General features: G+C 27.9%; 1 protein-coding gene across 2 annotated transcripts; it reads right to left on the reverse strand.

Annotated features, from left to right (window-relative positions):
- Positions 1–14,035: 14,035 nt before the first annotated feature.
- On the reverse strand, positions 14,036–22,619 carry LOC100201198 (calmodulin, striated muscle). 2 transcript variants are annotated; one of them, XM_065796165.1, is made up of 4 exons: positions 22,411–22,619; positions 19,360–19,546; positions 17,853–17,993; positions 14,036–14,475 (listed from the first exon to the last, which is right to left on the reverse strand). In XM_065796165.1, the coding sequence occupies exons 1-4, from the start codon at positions 22,489–22,491 to the stop codon at positions 14,354–14,356; spliced, it is 531 nt and encodes a 176-aa protein (XP_065652237.1). In that variant the 5' UTR covers positions 22,492–22,619; the 3' UTR covers positions 14,036–14,353. The 2 variants fall into 2 exon arrangements, with proteins under 2 accessions (XP_065652237.1, XP_065652236.1); XM_065796164.1 differs by having other exon boundaries at positions 17,853–18,095; positions 22,411–22,616.
- Positions 22,620–23,433: the final 814 nt, after the last annotated feature.

A 23,433-nucleotide genomic window follows, 5' to 3' on the forward strand; every position in this document is an offset into this window, starting at 1 on the left:
AACAGTTTTATTATTGAAAGACTTCCAGGAATCCAAAAGACTGGTACTACTGTGTAAAAAAAGTATAAACAGCTACAAAAAAGTATTTCAGGGATTATAATCAGTATATTTAAACAGACTGTTTGAATAATACTGTTTTGATGTTTGAGTTAAGGTTGTTTAACTAAAGTCATGATTCAGCAAGTATTGTGAATTTCAAAATAGGTATCACAGATGTAATGACTTGCAGAATTGATAGTGCAAGCGTTGTGGCTTGCAAAGCTGCTCAGTTGTATGGCTTTTTGTTAAAAAACTTGTACTAGCAAATATCAAAAAGAATGTACAAGCAACAAATATTTTGATTTCATTTCATTTCTGAAAATACTTTTGCATTTTGATCTCAATTTTAGAAACTATTTTCATAATGGTTAATATACTTTTTTAGACTTGGATTTTATTTATATCATTTCAAAATATTTGCATATAACCTTTATAAAAAATATAGCATATTCAAAATATAAAAGTAATTTGTTTCTATTAGTTTTGATAAACACTACCTGTTATAAAAATACCAATAAGATGACACCTTTCCTAATGTTATGCTTTTTATTTATTAAGTTAAGTTTAGATTAAGTTATTTTATTGGTTTAAGATTAGTTTAAGCTTAGCTATTTAATCCACAACATATCTAAAGCAAGGCTGCTCAACAAGCTATGCATATTACAGTGTGTGTAGATTTATGAAATAGAATCTACAAATTGAATAAAAATAGAACAGTTATGAAAAGTGTAAGGACAGTGTAAGTTTTTTTATTTTGTTTTTTAGGTATTGGCATGCTGTACTTGATTACTTACCTTCCTGCACCTAGGTTAAAAGAACCTTCAACAACAAACCAATTTAAAATATATTGTAGCATGTTCTAAAAAGAATTTTCCTTTTATTTTATTTACTAATTAGATTACTTTTCATAATTTCTTTAAATTATTTTTCAAGCTTGTTTTATGTTGTTTTTTTACAAAGTTTTAGCTTAAAAAATTATTTTACATATTTTTAGTTTTTTAAATAATTTTTTTTCGGGAGTATAATTATAATTGGAGTGTGCATTTTTTGTAATATTTTTTCTGAAAATTTCAATTTGATGTTTTATCAATGTGAGAGTATAATCTCAAGATATATTAAAAAACGGTGCGATGAGGTATATAGACCTATGATCCATACGCTTTGTTTTATTATAAACCAAATTCAAGTTTAGCGCAAAATGTCTGTACTAATAGAAACCACTCGCAGAAAACTTTTGATATTGACGGGTCTATTAAAATTTTATAGTTATTTTCACATGGTTTCCACTTACTATGGCTGAAAGTGTATAAACGCGCGTTAACTGGCAATTGGGAGATTTTTGAACAAAAAAAAATACCGTGATAGCGTAAAAAACGAGAAAAATAACATGTTTCACCAGCTTTGAAAAATGGCGATTTTTGCGGCTGTTTTGAAAAAATGGCCGCGATCAGACATAAGGAGTGTAAATAGGCCAAAATGTCCTTGATAATCGTGTTCTGCGCATCAAATCGCCTGATGATTCATTCGTTCCAAATAAATTTTGTCATGTACCCTACCTATTATTAGTTAAAGATCCTGTTGATTAAGTTATTCTAATCGGTTTGGTGATAAAAGGATTTGCCACATTTGCAAATTTTAAAAATTTTATATTGCTTTTGACGTGTATAATACCACGCAATACCACTCGTATTTAAATCAATTTGAAATTAAATCTTGTATTTTGTTTAATTTATATTTTCATGGATAATATTTTTTATAACTATTATATTATATTAAAAAAATAAAATCATTTAAACTTTCTGTTATTAATGCAATATTTCTCCTGTTTTAGTATGTTATTTTAGAAAAAAATATTTATTTTTCGAAAATAATAAATTTTAGAAAAAGAGATATTTTTCAGGTATATTTCCAAAAGTTACGAAACTGTAATTTTGAACTGAAATAAACTTATTAAACTCAAACTTCAGAAAAACACATGATCATCAAATTTTAATGACAAGTTTTAGGTGGAGATATTATTTACGAATTATTAGGGGCTTGACGATAACATTACTTTTGTCTTCTTCTTGGCCCTGCCATTTGTAAATTTACTATAGAAAGTAATTATTTGTAACGGCAAATTTAGAAAAAAAAATTATAAAAATTGAAAATCAGCCACTGCATTAAAGTCTTTATGCAATAAAAAAAGCAACAACCCATGACCAAATTAATTAAAAAAAAAAAAAATAGTTTGACGATATTGTTTGAAAAATACGAATGATCTTATTGACTAAAGTCACTTTATAAAAACTTAATTTTCTCTGTTAATCTTCGACAAATTTTAAGTTCGCGTCATTTGATTACTTATTCACGAAAAAAGAGTTGAATTAACTTTCGCTCCGAACTTTTGAATGAGGAACAGAATTTGATTGTCAGGCGAACTTATAACTTATAAGTTAAAGATAATATTTTTAAATCCCCTAAATCATTGTTCAAAGTTTGTATGGTCATATTCTTTGAACACTAAGAGATTGCGTGACTTTAGAGACTTGTTGATGAACTTAAATTTAGTTTAAAATGTTTAAAAAAATGTTATGAACTCGTTGCTCTCACGCTAATAGCATGAAAAGGATGTAAACATTTTAAGGATTTGTTGTTAACAGAATCCGATTATTGCGATATTTTTGTAAAGTTTTTTATTTTATATAAACGTGAACGCACAAATGTTTGGAGTTTGCTCCGTGTCGTTACATAAAGTTAAACTCTCAAAAAAAAAAAAAAAAAAAAAAAAAACGATTGCTACGGGCCTGATTTTAAATAAGTGATGGGAATCTAGTTGTTTAAATATGGTGATTGGCATTTTTGTAAGTTTTTTTACTTTTACTTTTTAAAAATTTAGAGTCAAAAAATAACGAAAATATACTAAAAAAAAAAGAACTTGATGCTATTTCATCATTTAGAACTTTAAATTATTTTTATAAATTTAAATTAAAAAGTGTTTTTTTTGAACCGCCCTACTAAATTCGCTAAAAATTAAACAAAGCAGCTGTTGTGGTTGTGAAAAGTTATCCATTTTTTCAAAGTTAATTACTTTTTTTCTTTTTTTAACTTTAATTTTTTTTTTCTTTTTTTTTTTTTTAAGTTAATCTTGGTTGTTATTTACATCAGTTATTTAAAAGTTTGAAAGTTTAATTTTTAATTTGTTTAAAAAAACTCTGGTTTATTGTTCTTGCTTAGGAAATGGCTCTGCATTTGTTCTTGCTTAGGAAATGGCGCTGCATTTTGCATTATTATTTTAGTTTTGTATTTTGGTATCTTTTATTTAGCGTGGGCGTTGTTAAAAAAACAATCTAACCAAAATAAAAGTTGTTTCTGAAAGTGACTAACTGGAATAATTATTGTCTGGAATAGACTATTGAAATTAGTTCATTTCAGACAACATTTTTATGAATAGCTATTAATAAATAAATAAAAATTTATTAATATTCATTTTGGTTCTAGCGGTTGTTAACAACGACCACGCTGAATAAGAGAAGCGAAAAGCAGCAGCATAACTACAAATATGTCCAGCTCCTTTACGGTAAACTTTTAAAAGGGTCAATAACCTATTTCCTCTCGACAAAAAAAATAATACTAAAGTGAGTAAATAAAAATATCTTTTAAAAGCTATTTTATAAACAGTCTTTCTTTCTGAAAACTTACAAACCCAAAATAGTTAGGGTACGGCCCAGAAAACTAATTTAACTTGTATGTTCATCGGGACTACACAAATGCTGTCAGAGTTCTAACAAGTCTGAAAGATATAGTAAGATCAAAAAAAAAAGTGAAGTTCTCCGGTTGGCTCTAAAAACAAATTTAACATGTACGTTTATCAGATTTACACAAATGCTGAAAGTTTCAGAGCTCTAGCTTGTCTGGAAGGTAGTGAAAAATCAATCGCAAGGTTGCGGGACGACTGATAACCGATAAACAACTCGTGAAGTCAAACTAACGTTTGAAAATAAATTACAAATTTATTCTAAAGCACTATTTTAATTGAATAAAATTTTATTTCTCTAATCTTCCTCGTGTGGGTTGAACACCAACGCAACAAAAAGAATATTATTATGGTGCCCACAAACTATTGTATAAGATTATATCGGCTTTCTTTACCATCTTTTTTCAAATAAATTATGTGATTAAATGCAATAAAAGATTATACTTGATAATCACTCCTTTTATCATATAGGTTATATCAGATAGTTTAAATGACTAATAATTTTTGAAAACTGTTTTAGCAGTCGATGTTCTTGAGGATACAAAAATGTTATAAAAAGCGCGCTCTAACGAACAGTGAATTATTCAAGGTTTGCATCCATAGGTAGGATTCAGTAGGTTAGCAAGAAATCTCGACCCCCTTCCTATCTCTTGCCTTAGTTTCATTATGGCCACTAACCTATTTCTGCGCAACAACAAAAAAAAGAAATAAAAAATCTATGATTATTTAGCAGCCTATTAGCACAGTGGCTCTCATATAGTAGTGAGTCGTCTCTACTTTACTGATATACCCGCATTTTGAATATATTTGCCCCTAATTTTAATAGAATCACTACTTATGATATACATGAAAAGAAAGTCTTTCACAATGTCCCACCACATACACAGCCCACATACATCAGAGTATTACCTAAAGTACTGAGAAGTGCCCACAAACAGGCAATGGATTCAAATACGCTACCTATTTCAAAATTTATATTAAATCAACATAAAGTGACTGTTCTTTTAGAAATAATGTAATATAACATTTTACTTACTTACAAAGTAAAGTATAAAATTTCAAAGACAAAGTTTACTTTAATTTGGAAATATAAGTAACAACTTTTTTCAAATTACTTTTATGTAAGTTGTTTTTACTAATTAGTTACTTTTACACGTAAAAGTAATTTGGTTTTATGATGTAGTTTTATTTTACTTTCTAAAGTAAGTGTTACATTTTTTAAATATTATATTTACGTAAGTTTACTTCATAAATAACTTTTCTTACATATAAAAACAAACTACATTTCGATGTAAACTTTTTCATAACTATAACCAAAATTACTTTTCAAAGTAAGTTACTTAACACGACTTAAAATTAAAACTTTTGATGGTAAGTCGTGTAAACTAGTAATGGTAAGTGTAATGGTAAGTCGTGTTAAGGGTTCTTTGTATCCGCAAATATTCGCTGATAGATTGTGCGCACACATTCGCATAATTATGCGCATACTTATCCGCATAACTTTTTTTCAATTTTAAATCATTATAAACCGTTAAATTGTTTTGGCTAGACAGACGGACAAAAAAACGAATTTTAATTCTAGTTTTCATGAAACTTTTAACTAATGTGCTTTTGGAACAAAAAGTTCATCAGTTATATTAATGGAATTAAAAGTTAACAACTTTTAATTCCTCTACTAAATATCTTTAATTAACCCATTTTTATAATTAACAACTTTATGTTATTTTTTATAAAAGTGCTTTAATTAAAGAGATAAGTAAAGCAATAAAAAAACTGAAAATTTTATAGGTTAAATAGACGCTTTTTTCTCAAACAGAAAGAAGATGGAAAATTTTACAATAAAGAGACATTTGCAAAATCAGTAAAAAGAGAAATTAAGTAAGTACAGCAAAAGTACAAAAACGTTAAGAAAAAAAAAACAGTAAAGAGAAATGGAACTTGCATTGCCTGCAAAAAGACAGTTTAATGGGCAAAAGATCGCGTCACAGCCCATAAATAAAGATCATGTCCAAACTCTAAGATGAGAAACGAGTGTTTGCAAAACGAAAAGCCAAGTCATCAATCAACTTCAACAACAACATCATAATCTCAGCTGAAACATACAAAGTAGTCGACAATGTGATGAATACTAAAGAATCAAAAAAAGAAGTTGATGTGAAATTAGCAACTTTCTTTTTCCGAACTGGAATATATTTTTATCTCGTTGAATCTGAAGCTTTCTAGGATTTGATCAAAGCACTTAATCCATTGTATGCATCATCAATACCGTGCACGAAAATGCTGTCAGATTCACTTCTTGTTAAAAATTTCCACACATCTTGACGTGTTGCTGTGCAGTACACGGTATGAATCTTCACAAATGAGATTTTGAGTACTGCTAAAAGCTCAACGATCATCAAAGAAGATGAGAAAGTTATCAAGTTTGTGAAAAATCATTGTTAAAGCAAAGTTTGACGAAAAGAGAATCACGGCTAATATTCCTCGTTCACTCACCATGCCTATTTCGACTTGATGGCTTGGTCAATTTAATTCAAGAGCAACCTTTGTATGGCAAAGTATGTTTTGATTCAACTTGCGGGTGAGGAAAATGCATCTTTGGAAGAAATTGGTCCAAAAAGAAATTCGGTCGCTGTTTTGACGCTAACTAAATCAAATGCATTCTGGGATAGTTTGGTAAAACTCGTGAAGATATTGAATATCCTTCTAACACCATTGGAAGACTTAAAATGATGATGCCCCATTATCTTTGGTGTAAAATTATTTTGGTGGAATGTACAAGAAATTCGCAAATAAGGAAAATATTCAGAAAATGGTTATTAAGCGCTTTAAATTCCTTATCATTTCAAATATGTGATTTGGCTATATGCTGACACCGAAGTATGCTGCAGTAGGATTCTATTTTGGTGAGGATAAGACTGGTATAATGAGTTCAATTTCAGAAGTAGCCCCCAAAACAAATTCAACAATTGATGAGACAGTTGAAAGTGAAATGATGAATTTGTTGGAAAAATGACAACACTGACAGAAAAACGAAAAGAGATAATTTTCAAAATGAGTGCAAAGAATCATTGAAACATTGCTGGCCGTCAGAAATATCCAGCAGTCTTTGAAGTTGCAAAATCTATTGTTGAAATGATTTAATCTTCAGCATTAGAAGATAAAACTTGGTTGATATTTACGACTTATTCATTCACTATTGAGAAATCGCTTGTTAAACAAATGCGTAAAAAAATTAGTTTTCAAATTAATTTAACTAGGGTTCAAAACAAATGCGATATGCGTATAAGTTCCGAACTCTGATTAAAACTAAGTTACATTTGAAAGTAAAAGTAAAAGTGCAAACTACTTTTACTTATAAAAATAAGTTATTCGAGTAACAGTTACTCATTTAGAAAGCTAAACTTAAGTTTTGCTTTTGATTTAACCTTAATTAAGCTGGTACATCTATAAATGATCTTCATTTTTTCGATTTTTTACAAGCATACTTTTATATATCCCAGTGGGCTTGCGTCGTTCGGGGGACGTCCGTTGAACGTCTTAAGGACGTCTGGACGTCCTCCAGACAACGCGTGCCCACTGGGATATATGAATCAACGTTAATACAATGTATAGAACCCAAGGTTGAGACTGCAAAATGTCTTAAATAAAATCTTTTGTAAATATTAAAATAACAAGCCACAAGCAAAACAAACATTATTAATGTCTTTAAATTTGATTGATTGGACAGTGTTGAAATCAACACGCTTATACCTTTCGCTAATTTTAACTTTTACCAAGACCTTTTTGTCGTGAAAAAAACATTACTGAAAAACATTACTGAAACTTTAAGTCGTAGTGGGCGTAGAGGTTTTCACTGCAATTTGTTTCTTAAATGACCGGTCTGCCTACATTCCTCTATTCTATTTTTCTAACTCGCTTACTCCTGACTTTTGATTTAATATTTTCTGTTCTTCCCAATATCTCTTTTCTCAGCCTTGTATCATCGTCAGAGTATTTCAAAAGAAGAATGCTTGCATGTATGCTAGGCTTGTGTAATAAGGTGACAATAATGAAATTATCGCTTCTTGGCCTAATGGCTAAAATCAAGTGTAGTATTTATTCTTATTTTGGCTCCGGACCACCTTTCACTTGGTTACGTTGTAGTTAGAAAGCAGAATCAGTATAAGATCGAAACCGTGACAGCCGATAGAGGTACTTGGCGTAGTTGCTTTTTTGTTGTCTTCTTCTATGTCCAGAAATCTCAAAGCAATCCGTCTACTACGGACGTTAAATGGAGATAAATCATTAAGTTAGCGCTGCTGGGCTTCGGCCTAGAGAGAACTAATAGACCCTTAAGTAGGCCATACCGGGAGTCTAGGGCCCTGTATATATCTGGTTTCAGCTGCAAGTGTCTCTAGTTGGTTAACAAAAAAAAATTAGGTGACTCTGCAAAGTATTGGTCGGAGGAGAATAAACCACAAAACTCTGACTTTTTCCAAGTTTATAGATATATAAATGTTATATATATATATATATATATATATATATATATATATATATATATATATATATATATATATATATATATATATATATATATATATATATATATATATATATATATATATATATATATATATATATATATATATATATATATATATATATATATATTACGACTATGTTACGACTATTAAATAATTCGACTGTCGACTAAATTGACTAATATATTTTCTAAAGTCAACTAAAAATTGATTTAGTCGAAGTATTGGAATAATTTATTTTCTTGAAATATATTGTAATAAAAATAATTTAGCAATTTATATTCGCTTTCTATTTTTTAATTTCAAACCATTTAAATAACATTGTAGGAGTGAAGGAACAATCTATTCCCAGACCCTAATGATTTAGGGACCACCTTAAACACTTGCTATGTAACAAAAAAATCATTACAATGATATTTACAATGTAATTGTATAGATTAATGACATTTTGATTTTGGAGCTTCAAAACTTAATTTTGCCCCAGGGCCCCGAGCAGGCTCGTTATAAAAGTATTTATGAAAATCGCAATCATCGAGTAAACAAAAGAAAAAAAATGAATGAAATACATAATCGAAAGTTTGATTAGGTATAAACAATGCTAACATGAATTAGATAAAACTTTAAGAGAGCAAACAAAAAACTAGGTATTAGTTATAATAGTATAAACTAATGTAATTAATTAAACTAACAAAAACTAAAGGTTGAAAAGTTAAATCGAATAAAAAGAATTTTAATAAAAAAGATTTTAAGATTTTTACTCGACTTAATCGACATTTAGTCGATTCGTAGGAAGTTCATAGTCGAAATCGACTAGTTGATTTTTCAAAGACTGATTTTCGAAAGTAGACTAATATCGACTTTTGACTAGTTGACTTTTAGTCGATTTAGTCGAAGTCGATAACAACATTATTTTATTGATATATATATATATATATTATATATATATATATATATATATATATATATATATATATATCTATATATATATATATATATATATATATATATATATATATATATATATATATATATATATATATATATATACAGTATTGTGAATAAGATTTAGACCACTAACATTTTTTCAAAAAATCCCAAATTTTTCACTAATATTTAATTTTGTAGTTCTAAATTATAAACTTTTTAAAACACATGTATTTCACACAAAATATGGAATAATTACAAACTTTTTAATATCAAACTTCATAAAAAACTCTTAATATTTACTATGTCCTCCTTTTGCCTCAATCCCAGCCGACATTCGCCGGGGAATTGATTCATTCAAATTTGTTATAAAATCCTGGGGCATGTTGTGCCATTTTTTTTGAATTACTTCAAAACATTCTTCAGCATTTCGGGAGCATGTTCGACCTTCTTTTTGTTCAGGTAACCCCAAATATGCTCAATTATATTCAAAACTGGACTCTGGGGAGGCCAGGTTATCAATTCCAGTACTCTTTCCTCTGCCAGTTCATTTAAATAATTTTTTGTTACTCGGGAACAATGTTTTGGGTCATTGTCCTGCTATAGAATAAAATTATGACCTATTAGTCTCATTCCGGATGATACAGCATGGTGCCTTAGGATATCCACATAACGTTCCCCGGTGAGACGCCACCTATTGTGATCAAGTCACCAACTCCAGATGAAGATAAACAGCCCCAAACTTGCAGAGAGTCTCCTCTGTGTTTAATAGTAGGGTTTAAACACTTGGGCTTATAGGCTTCTTCAATTCTTCTTCAAACATATTGGCGTCCTTTTGTTCCAAAAATTTCAAATTTAGACTCATCGGTGTACAGAACCCGATTTAACATTTCCTGGGCCCAATCTTTGTGTTGTTTTGCATATTTAAGTCGTTTTTTTTAATTGCCAAACCGTAATAATGGTTTTCAAATTGCAACGCACCTTCTTAATCCCGATTTAAGTAGGTGCCGTCAAATATAAGAAGAGCTGACATTTTTCCCAGTTGCTGTGTTAATGTCTTTTGCCAGCTCAGTTGATGCTTTTTTGTATTTCTTAAAGATAGGGTTTTTAAATATTTATTGTCATCTTTTGTTAGCTTAGGAGGTCTACCACTTTTCTTTCTATCTTCAAGGCAGCCAGTTTCTCTTAACTTTTTAATGATTTCTGTAACAGCATTCAGCTTTCAATATCCTGTTTTGGATGTTATGACACATCGTTTTAATAAATAAATAAACAAATCCCTTATGCTTCCTCATCGATTATGTTTATTTATTCAAAATAATGTATTCTTTCAACTTTTCTTATATATTATTAAACTTAATTACGCTTTAAAAAAATTACATAAGAAAAAAATTGTAAATACGTCTAATTATACAAGTGGTCTAAAACTTATTCACAGTACTGTATATATATATATATATATATATATATATATATATATATATATATATATATATATATATATATATATATATATATATATATATATATATATATATATATATATATATATATATATGTATATATATATATATACAGTTGAATCCCGTTAACTCGGACCCTGGATAAGTTGGACTTTTACTAAGTCGGACGGAATTTCAATTCCCCTTAAACATTCTCTATCAACTTACTTGTAGAATCTACTGCTTTAGTCGTACCCTGGTTAAGTCGGACCATTCGCGAATTCGCACTGTTTTTTGAGGTCCCTTCGGCAAAAAAACATCGCTTAACTAGGACTTTTAAAAATAACAATAAGCATGGAACTCTCATTTCTATTCCATCCCCGATAAACTAATAAATTATCACACCAATTCTGTTGTTTTAATTTGTTTAAAGTCATTACCACGTTTTAGCTTATTACCACGCAATAAGCAATAAGTGGATAAAGTGCAAAAAAACTGCATAAAGTCCTAAACCATAGCTAATAAAATTTATGCTGATTTTAAAGTTTCTTTTCTTATATTTCATAGGTGAAAGTCAAGATGTTACTAATGAAATGACCGTTCCTTGGAGGGAAACGACTTTGCCGACAATATTGACTCGTTATAACTCGCGTGATATATTCAATGCAGATGAGTTCGGTTCGTTTTATAAAGCACTTCCAAAAAAAAGTATGCGTTTGAAAGGTGAGAAATGTAGTGGAGGTAAGAATTGCAAGATACGACTAACTGGGCTTGCTTACATGTGTGCAGAAAAACCGATGTTTGTTATTGGGAAATCAAACAAACCCCGTCGCTTTAAAGGAATTAGAAACACTCCATGTCGTTACCGTGCGCAAAAAAAAGAGCTGGATGACTTCTGAACTATTTGAGGAGTGGGTTAGTGAAAACGACAGAAAGTTTGCATTAGAAGGCCGTAAGGTAGCATTGGTTATTGATAATTGCACCACCCATCCGAATATTGTATATATGTATTGCGTATATATATGTATTTGTATATATATATATATATATATACAAATGCACATTTATATATATATATATATATATATATATATATATATATATATGTATATATATATATATATATATATATATATATATATATATATATATATAAATATAGATATATTGTATATATATATACATATAAATATATATATATATTTACATATATATATATATATATATATATATATATATATATATATATATATATATATATATATTTACATATGTAAATATATTATTATATAATGTATTATATATATATATATATATATATATATATATATATATATATATATTTACATATGTAAATATATTATTATATAATGTATTATATATATATATATATATATATATATATATATATATATATATATATGTATATAAATATAGATATATTGTATATATATATACATATAAATATATATATATATTTACATATATATATATATATATATATATATATATATATATATATATATATATATATATATATATATATATATTTACATATGTAAAAATGTATATTATATATATGTATTATATATATATATATATATATATATATATATATATATATATATATATATATATATATATATATATATATATATATAATATATATATATATATATATATATATATTTACATATGTAAAAATTTTTAAAAAAATACCAAAATCTAATTCCGATAAACGTAAAATGCAAAATTGAGTCATCGTAAAATACAATTCTGTGTTAACTAAAGAGTGCAACGTTTAATCAACGTAAAATATTTCTTTTCGTTAACTTTGAAAACAACATTGTGCGTACGTTAAAATGATATAAAAACAACGTTGGCGACCGATGTTGTTTCAACGTAACTCAAAATATTGTTCTAACATTTTACCAACGTATATGTGCTAACTGGGTTTCAGGTAGTCATTTAACGTAATGTATTTATTTAATGTAATATTTTCAAATATGTAATATTAACAATTTGATTCCAATTAAAGAGTATTTTTTTAGAAAAATGACTTTACTCAATAATTGAAGTTAAAGAAATAGAATTTTTTATTTAGTTGTTTTTATTTTGAAATACATTTATATACTCCCTTTTCACTACTCAAAACTTCAGATTCTGTAAAAGACATTTTAAATTCATCTCCATTACAGTAACGGATCAGGATTTTTTGATGTTTGAGCTAACTTCCAGACATGAAGCAAACTCCAAACATTTACATGTTTATACTTATGTTAAACAAGGATGCTTTGCTAAAAATTGCAATGATTGAAGGCTGGGAACAAAAAAGCCCTTTAACTTTGTCCCCCTTCCCCCTAAACATGAGGGGCAACAAGTTGGTAAAATGTTTTTTGTACTATTCTCAACTAGAATAATATTCATCAATAAATTTTAAGTTTTATAGTATTATCTTTCAGCGTTCAAAAATTATGACTATATAAAGTTTAACCCCCCTCAATTCGAGAGGGTTGCAAATTTTATATGATCATAATTTTTGAACGATGAGAAATGGTATTATGACGCTTAAAATTTATCAATGAATATAAGTCTAGTTGAGAATAGTACAAAAAATAAATTGTCGACTTGTTGCAGAGAGACATTTTTTGAGATATATATTATATAAAGTTAAATACATTTATTGAAAGAAAAGTTCTTTTTACCAATCAGGCAGCATAAGTTTTCAAAAAATGAAATAAAACAAGAATAAGATAACTAAAAATGAGAGCTTTTAAAATTATTAATTGCAGGAGTTTCCTCTAAATGTAAACAAATGTGAAGAAAAGCGTTTGTTATTGCAAATAAACATGGTTTGGAAACTTAAAATTTATCGATGAATATAAGTCTAGTTAAGAATAGTACAAAAAATATTATATCAACTTGTTGTCTCTTACGTTTAGGGTGGAGAGGGGGATGAAGTTAAAGGGCTTTTTTGTTCCTCCAATCATTGCAATTTTATGCAAAACATCTTTATTTGACATAACTATAAACAACAATGTTTGGAGTTTCCTCCATGTCTGGAAGTTAGCTATCTCAAACACCAAAAAATCTTGGATCTGTCACTGCTACATTAAACGGAAAGGCTTATTTATATTATTATAATTAAATCTAGCGAACAAAATTAAATGAACCCATTTTTAGTTTATCAAATATTATCTCTGTATTCAGTCGTCTTCTTTATATGCATCATCCTTCCACAACATACAATATAGTTAATATAAAAGAGAAGAAAGTATAGTATATATATTAAATGGTCCAAAGGATTCTTGTGTTTACAGTGTTAGCAACAAAGTTTTTAAATGAAATTAAATCAATGACAACTTTTGTAATTATTTCTAACTAGATTCAAAGTTCGTTTTTACAGAACTATTAAAACTAACTTACATTGAGTTAAAGTCGTTTATCTCAGTTTTATAGAACTATTAAAACTAACTTACATCGAGTTAAAGTCGTTCATCTCAGTTTTATAGAATTACAAAAACTAATTTACATCGAGATAAAATCGTTTATCTCCGTTTTAAATACTTTTTTGCATTTTACAATAAATATGAAAGTGCATTTTTATTTGAAAAAAACCGTAAAATAGTATTGAGAAAATATTTTACGAGCTTCATTTTAACTTTTGCACAACTTTTTCATTTTATAGGCTATCCAAAGCCTCCATAAAACGGTTGAGCTTCATCTTCTTCGCTATCTTTGTTAATGAGTATATCAAATAGTCTTTCTTTTTGATAGTTTTCTATGAACGTTTGACAATAGATAAGAAACTCTAAAATGAAAGAAAATTATTTTTTTTTATGTTGAAAATCTACAAAAACATGTTATTTTTATCTAGAACATCACAACAAATTCACAAACTTTTATTTACTACTCAAGCAGCCTGTATTATTGACCCAACGAAGCAAAACAGTTGAGATTTACCTTTGAATTACCTAATGAGTGGCAAACGCAACTTTGTAAAGCATAATTGTGTGTAAAACACGTTTATAAAACTAAAAACTTGAATAAATTTTAATTAGTTCATCAAACAAATGATTTAAATGCTTAGTCAGCTTGTTACAACACAGTGGTACTTAACTTCTCGCCAGAGGCCTGGGATACATTTATTAAAAGAAAAGTTCTTTTTACCAATCAGGCTGCATAAGTTTTCAAACAATTAAATAATATAAGAATAAGATAACTTCGAATTGAAAATTCTTAAAATTATAAATAGCAGGAGTTTCTTCCAAATGTAAACAAATGTATGTAAAAAGACATTTTTAAGATATTTGGGAAGAAAAGCGTTCGTTATTGCAAATAAACATGGTTTGGTAACATGTTCGAATTGTCACGAAAGTGCTCGTTGGGAAATGAGTTAGCGACTAGATATCTTTATAGCGATTTTTGAGCTATTTTTTTTCTCACATTATCATTTTACTTTGTTTTTTACCTCTTAAATAATTCAATTTTTAGTATTGAATTAAATATATATTTATGGTAATAATTGAACTTGTAATATTGAAATTTTACTACGAAATGTCGCTATGTAGATATCGCAGCTTTGTAGCTATCGATATTACTACGATATATCGCTAGCTACGTATCGTATCGTTGTAATTAGCTACAACAAAAAAGTTCGATATTTATAAAAAAATGTATAAATATAAATACATACTTTGAACAAAGAGATATAATAGCTGGAGGGAGAACGAAGCCGAAAATGATTTCAAACCCCATAGAGTCTTTGTTGTATAACTATTCCAGCGACAAGTCAAAATGGCGCTTTGGCGAAAAAATAAAAAAAAAATTGAAATGTAATTTGTAATCTTTGAGAGCTGTAATCGAAGAGGATTAATCTCTTAAAAGTTTATAAGGTTTTTAACAACTATTTGATCAATTAAGAACTTTATTATGACAAAAAATCACGATTAAGGTGGTTTCTAAGGTGGTTTCTTTTCTAAGGTGGTTTCTTAGGTGATTTCTTTTTTCTAAGGTGGTTTCTAAGGTGGTTTCTTTGGTTGTTTCTAAGGTGGATTAAAATGGTTTTTTGCACACCTCAATTAAAGGTATAAATATCAAAGTTTTAGACAATCTTTTCTACCTTTTTAAACCTTATTTTTTGCTTACCTGTTCAGCTCTAGGTTTGTTACATTCTTTAAGAATGTTCCTTCGGCCAGACACTTATTAAATCCCTCCAGGCTTTTATTTTGAGTCGGAATATTTTTGCTGGATTTAAAAACAAATTGCAGCGCTACTGCAGTTTCTCCCCCCCCCCCCCTCCCATCCCTATATTTTATTGGTGATAATGATAGAGAATTTCATGCTGATTAAGAATTGTATAAAAACATAGGTCTGAAAATCAACAGAAAGTGCTCTAATTCAGGGTTGAAGTTTAAAAAATTACACTAAAAAACGCTGATATTCGTTTTATATATTGATATTCCATTTTTTAAAAACGTTTTACATCAAAGTTTGTATTTCGAAACGAATCGTTCAGAAAATCTTTTTTAAATTAGGTAACCCGGTTTTTATTGTCGTCAAAATTAAATTATGATTAAATGTTTTTTTTAAATATATTTTATATATTTTTAACTAATTTTTTAAAAATTCATTTAAGTTATTGTGTTTTAAATGTACATAAATCGACTGACAAATAGGGGTTGGCGCAATTAAATGTACATGCATCGACTGAAAATAGTGATCGGCGCAATTGAATGTACATGCGTCGACTGACAAATTGGGATTAGTGCAATTAAACGTACATGATTTGGGGCAGGGTTAGGGTTTGGGGCAGAGATAAATCAAAAAACGATGCGCTCAGCATTTTTTAATAGTTTTACTTTAAAGTTGTCAGGCTTTAACAGGGATTAATGGTTTTGCTTAAATTGTTGATAGAAACCAGGGTTTTTTTAATACTTTTTTGAAAAGGATTTTAAAAGAATTATAACCGAGTATGAATATTAGCGTTTTTAGTGTAATTTTTTAAACTTGAACACCGAATTAGATCACTTTCTGTTGAAAATCCCGCAAATCTACTACAATTCTTATCTAGACATTAATTAATTCAATTCTAATCTAGAAATTTATTGTTAGCCGTTCAAAAGCAACATAAAAAATAACAATTAACTAATTAATTAATTAAGTAAATACTGTTTATGAATATTTTAAACTTCCATCTTTTATTTGCGATGCTTTAATTGCTTATGACGTTTTGAAACAATTTCATTGGACAATTTTTGTTTAAAGTAGAATATAATTAGTTAACTTTCGATGATGATAATTAGAAAATTATGTTACAAATAAGACTGTTCCTTGAGAAATGACGTATTTTAACTTCGTTCTCCCTCCTGCTATAATATCTCTTTGCTTTGAAATATTTGCTACTAAAAAAATATCAAGCTCTCTGATTCTACTTATGCATAAGTTGAAGTGAGCTGGATGTTTTTGTATTAGAAAGTTTTACAAATTATATATTAAAGCAATGAGAAAACATTCCTTGACAACCTTTGAGTCAGTAAACGGTTTAACACGTTTAATAACTAAAAATTTACATTTAAAAAAAACTCTCAGCTTTTTATATTTATCAAAAAAAGTTAGTAGTGATTGCAGAACTAGAAAATGTAATAAAAACTGTTGCAAAAATTTTTTTTAGTTATTTACATATAGTTATGATTATATTTAAGCATGAGAACTAAATTATAGACAATTTAAAAACCTTTTCAAAGTCACGATAAATAATTATAGTAACATTCTCTTACATACCTTAGTACGATTAGGAAGCAGAGGAAAATTGACCAGACAACTTTTTTTTTCACGAGGCTAAAAATTGCCTATTTATTGGGACAACAATATTAAATATGTTCACCAATTAAATTGTGCTGCTCAAGTACCTACAACTTTATTATGTTTTTATTATAACTATATATCTTGTTACTTGTTTCAACATTTAAAATATTTTGATGCTAGTGTTTTATGTTTTATGGCGCATGTATGATATACTAAAATCCAAAACCTTTTAGAATCCTTGCGCACTGCATACGTAGGAGTACCTTTTAAACTACTAGGTTGTTGTTGTTTTTTTAACACGGTCTAATCTTCTTAAGTCATCTTAAAACTTAACAATCACTTTTGAGACTCTTAAATATTTTTAGAAAATAGAAATTTTACCAGGAAAATCAAAAAGTCCATCGTCATTTGAATCGCATTTACGCATAACAAACAAAGCTTCTTCTGGAGTTATATTTTCCCCAAGTTCACGATAAACTAACTGAAGATCTAAAGTTGATACTAAACCATCGCCATCATAATCTAAAAAGTCAAATACGTCACGCAAATCGTCATCAGTTGTGTTTCCTTTAATTACATCACGCATAACTGATTCAAACTTTTCAAGCTTTATTCCACCAACACCTTAAATTAAAAAATATAAAAGTCTCGGTTCGATTTGATACTTACATTCAAAATAAACACCCAATACATTGATTTTAATAAACTGCAATTATTTGCTACAAAATAAAAACATCCACTCAAAGTCTTTCATGTAATAGCTACCTTATTACATAGAAGACATAACCCACTTATCAATCACCTCTAATGAAATAAAGGTTATCCATTGTAATAATAAATTTTTTATCATTACAATAATGATTATTAAGGCATAACGGTCTTAATATAAAGAAAAACTTAACACCTTCTTTCCAAAATAATATATTGTCATAAAATGCAAAATAATATCTAGCGGAAACTGGAGTAAAGTGAACTATTTTTGAAAGTTACCAACATAGTTATCCCATTTTAAAATAGTCTTGATTTGAATGATTTTTTATTTTAGCCTAATAAAAATATTTTTAAATTTCTCATGTTTTTTTTAAAATGCTTTTGCTTACATGTAAAAGGCATTTTTTAAATGTATTTGAATAAAGCTTGAAAATTTGGGATTTATTTTATATGATATTGCAAAAAGATTCATTCAAGAATTTTTGAGTTTTTTAAGGTTTTTTGGATCTTGTCAAACCAAAAGTTTTTGCATTCTACTTTCAAACCAAAGTTCATTTATTTAGAAAGCCAATCAGTTGAATAAAAAAAAGAAGTATGTAACCATAATATTCTTCATATTCTATTTGTTGAAAGTTTAAATTTTTGTATATTTACATTTTGTTTAACAATAAAAGCTAATATCAATACACCTCAACATTAACTTTTGTTGATTTGAGAGTGAGTCTGACTCAATTATAACTCAATATTAACAAAAGATGATTGCTCATTAAAAAATGTTTTTAAAAAATTAAACAGTAATCAAAATATAAGCTTTAAAAAAAAAAGAAATGAATAGGGAATATTTTACAGAAAAAAACAACTTTTTTTAAAGAAATAACAAATATAAACTAGCAATAGACATTGTTGTTCATTTTACCAACCTTGGAGTAAGGTAGGCTGGTAGTTCACTTAACCCCAACCTTGAGATAAAGTGAAACAAATTTTTTTCAAACATATATTAAATATTGATTTATCAAGTTTTGCTTAGGTATCTAGTGTCCTGCTGTAACTAAAACAAAAAATAAACCCTAGTATACCTTATTTTTATAATAAACAAAATAAAATTTGTTTTCAGCATTTAAACTTGTGAGAATTTTTGAAAATTGAAATAGTATCTATCTAAATAATATCTAAGAACCTTCATTATCTATCTCTTGCGTTATTTCAAGAGCATCACTCATTGTGCGATCCTTTCTAAGAAACTTCATTGCATGGTGCATTTCCAGAGGAGTGATAATCCCATCACCGTTATCGTCTATAAGCTTGAAGTATGATTCAACTTCCTCCTTGAAAGTCATTGGGGGATCGTCATCATAGAATGCTTTCTAAATAAAAATTGATTTATGGTTTTATATTCTCTAGCTAGTTGCCTTAAGGAGATCAAGATCTGCACAAAACAGGTTCAGTTTTAAATACAGCCTTGTATTTAAAACTGAACCTGTTTTGTGCATATCTTGATCTTGTAACATGAGTTTATAATACAAGCTTTTTTATGAGTTAATAAAAGCTTTTTCACATAAATTGAACGCTGATTTATCCTAAATTATTTAACAATATATTTGAAATGATTTCTTGACTCTATATGTATATATATATTTTTGTTTTTTGTATTTTTTATTTTTTCGTGTTTTTTTATTTTTTTTTTATTTTTGAGCTATTATGCGGAAAGAAGTCGAGAATATGGAAAAAAAAAGGTTGAAGATGAAGTTGGTAAAAATTAATTAAGTATATTTCGTAAAGAAAGATTTTATTAAGTAAAAATTAAAAAATACCGGACTTTTACAAAAACACCACGTTACGAAAGGTACAAAAAACATGCAAATAGTAAATTGTATAATATAAAATAAGCGCATTGTTTAATCATAAATAACTATACTTTTGTTGTAAAAAAGAAAAGTTTCTTTGCATGGAACAGAAACACTTTACTAAACGTTTAGTTCTTCCTATGAGCCCGTGTATTAGTTTAGCTCATATGTTTAGTTTCAGGTTCCCATTCTCTATTTGACAAAAAACGTTTTTAATACAAAAAAGATGATAGAAAATGTCCGTGGTATTTCTACGGACATGATAATTATATTTTAAAGTAATAATATTCCTGACGTTTCTGGTAATTATCCTGATATTGCCATAGGGCTAATATTTGAATTGTTAAACATATGATGGCATCTGCTGTTCTATATTTCACTCATAATGGTTTGAGTGACTGTCAACAGCAGCTTCGAGGTAGTGTTTTTCTCCGATAAATTCGCAGTCTCAATTGAGAATATCGAATTTATTGGAGATAAGTTGTTTTGGGATTTCAAGAAGTTATATACATTTTTAAAGTATTCCCATATTGTAACAGATGGAGGACAGTAGGCAAAAATGTGCAGATTGTCCTCAATTTTTACGCAAGTTTTACATTTGTTGTCTTTTTACATTTGTTTTAACGATCTGTTGCCTTGTGCTTTTGGCAAGCAAGGGAGCAGAAGGTAAGCTGTTATGGAGAAATTGGAAAATAATATTTTGTGTCGGTCCATATGCGTGGGAGGTAAAATTTCTTTTCCAAATCTGGGTCCACAGCATTGTTATTTTTGTTGAACTGTTCCAAAAAAGTTCGGCTGGCACGACTGTCTTTTTTTGACTTTTTGGACGAAAGCGTAACTTTTGGAGCATCACTTCCTTTTTACTTTACAAAGAAAATAGTTAGTCAGTTAGTCGCATGAAAAATTGTAAAAGTTTCAGTCACAATTGGTTTACTATATCCAGTTAGACTTTGTTGCTGTTTTTCAGGATCTATAGACTGTTTATTGAAAAAAAGGCTTTTGGGGTAAGTTGGCAAAATTTTCAAGGGGTTAGTTGGCTCATAGCATTTATTATGAAAAAAAATATATTTTTATAAAGTTAATTCCTTTTTTTATTTTAATTTTTAATAATATTGAAATAATTTATTCTTTGCGCCAACTTACTCCGTGGTGGGGTAAGTTAGCGCAATTTTTATTTTAGGGCCCGGGAAGGCCCTAAGAATTTTTTTTTTTTGTAAATGAATGCAACTTTTATAAGTTACCCAAATTCATACTCTTTGAGAATACACTTTATTATTATTAAAAAAATGTGCTGTTAGGGCTACAGTGCTCATAGAGTAAAATCCGAGCCAACTAGCCCCGGTCTCCCGTATAAATATATCTAGATAAAATGTCAAATATATATAGAGGCGTTAATTTAGAGCAATTTTGATAGAAATTTATAAAGATTCTATTGAAGTTCTATAGACCATGTGTTTCAAAATTTTAGAGAAACTTTATTGGGCTTTTCTACTGTGTACTTACATGAACTGTCTGAAAAATTTAATAGTCTTTGTCGAACCTTGAAGTTTAAAAATTTATCTAACTGCCAACTTTATTTCACGCTTCCATGTCAAACACGTCTGCTTTTCTTTTGATTACAATAATTTTATTTAATCTACTAATATATAATGTTATTAATTTTATCGGTAGTACTATAGTAATTGCGGTTCAATATTTACTCAGGGAATATTGGTGATATTTTAACCTATATTGAGAAGAAAAGCGGCGCAAACTTTCTTGTTAAATTTCTGTCCTTTTGGAGTACCTTGATCATTAGGAAAAAAAGAATTTTGCTTTGTTGCTTATTTTCATTAACCAAATTAAAATAACAAGTTGGTTAAACTTATACATTTGCTTAGGTAAACAGATGCATCTTATGCACTTATAGATTTTTATAAGAAAAATTCGATTTTTTTCAAATTTTCCAATCTTTTGCCGAATCAAAGTTGCATTGTTAACATTTTAAAGATGTTTTTGCAACTTTCTTTTTGCGCTTTATATGTTTTTTTTATTATTAATAAATGTTTTACTAAGTAAAAAATATGATAGGAGAGTGAAGGCAATTGAGTTTGATATGAAACCCCAACTCTGATTATGTATTGAACAAACAGAATAATAATTTAATAATGCTATATCATCAATGCTATGGTTTTAGTTATAACAGTAAAGTAGGCAGGACTAACTTCTTGCTATTTAAAATAATTAAAAATATATATTATAATAAATATATAAATAACAAAATATGCGTTTATATTATAATAAAGTCAACAATATCTTCCCAAAAAGATATATATAACAAAATATTTTAATACAAAAAATGGAACAAAATTATGAAATGCAACGCTACAATTAGTTAAAGAAACCTCTTTCTTGTCATGCTTTTGGTTTAACGAAGAATAAGCTGACGCATCAGTCAAAGATGTTCCATCGTTGTAGAATGTCATTTACTTTATAAAGTTTTATAAACTTTATTTTGACAGAAGTTTTGTAGTTAAACAAAAAATTGAGGATTCAAAACAAAAACTTAGTTTCTATACAGAATTCGTTTTACAATGCCTAAATACACTTGCTTACAATTTACTTTTTCAAGAATTTAAATTGAAACTAATCTTTAAATTATTAATTTTTTATTCATTTTGAATTTTTTTTTTTTATTAAAAAAAAAAACAATTCAAAATGAATTCAGAAGAATATTTTAGAAAAACATTAAAACTATTTTGAAATATAAACTTAGATTTTTTCCCGATAAATCTTCTGAATGGTTTTTGCTCTGGCGTTTTATAAAACAATATTGTTTGCACACCAAAATATCAAACGGTTTTATAATCCGGAACTTATTTTAACGCTTTCCTGCATAAACTCTTCGTATTAATAAAATCTCATAAACCTCCTCATTCCCCCAATGACGTAAAAGTTTTATTTAGAAAGTTGATTCATAAGTTTTGGATTCAACAATCCAAATACCTAGACACAAATAACTTAGTTGTTATAGTTTTATTAATGCTTATAAATAAGTTTACCTCCATCGTTTTTTTTATTTCACATCAATGATATTATTTTTTTTACTTAATTTTATTATTAAACATTTTTCTTAATTTGCATTTGAGGTGTTCTAAGAAGTCATTTCACAAAGCATCGTGGAAGAGCATTTAACTAGGAAGTTCACACCAAATTTACCAGTATCTTTTATCTTGCAAGAGTCGGCATGAAACCACGAGTTGAATTTAGTATTGCAGCAGAGTTTTACTCATATGTCACATTTCTTAAGAGATTTTGCATACTTTTAAAAAAAATTAGTAAATTGCATTTTTAATTAACTATCTATGACTACCGTCTAAATTTCAAGTACTGAAGATGTTTACTGAGTTTGTTAATCTGGAATATTA

The sequence above is a fragment of the Hydra vulgaris genome, chromosome 04, assembly GCF_038396675.1.
Source record: "Hydra vulgaris chromosome 04, alternate assembly HydraT2T_AEP".
Classification (NCBI taxonomy): Eukaryota; Metazoa; Cnidaria; class Hydrozoa; order Anthoathecata; family Hydridae; genus Hydra; species Hydra vulgaris.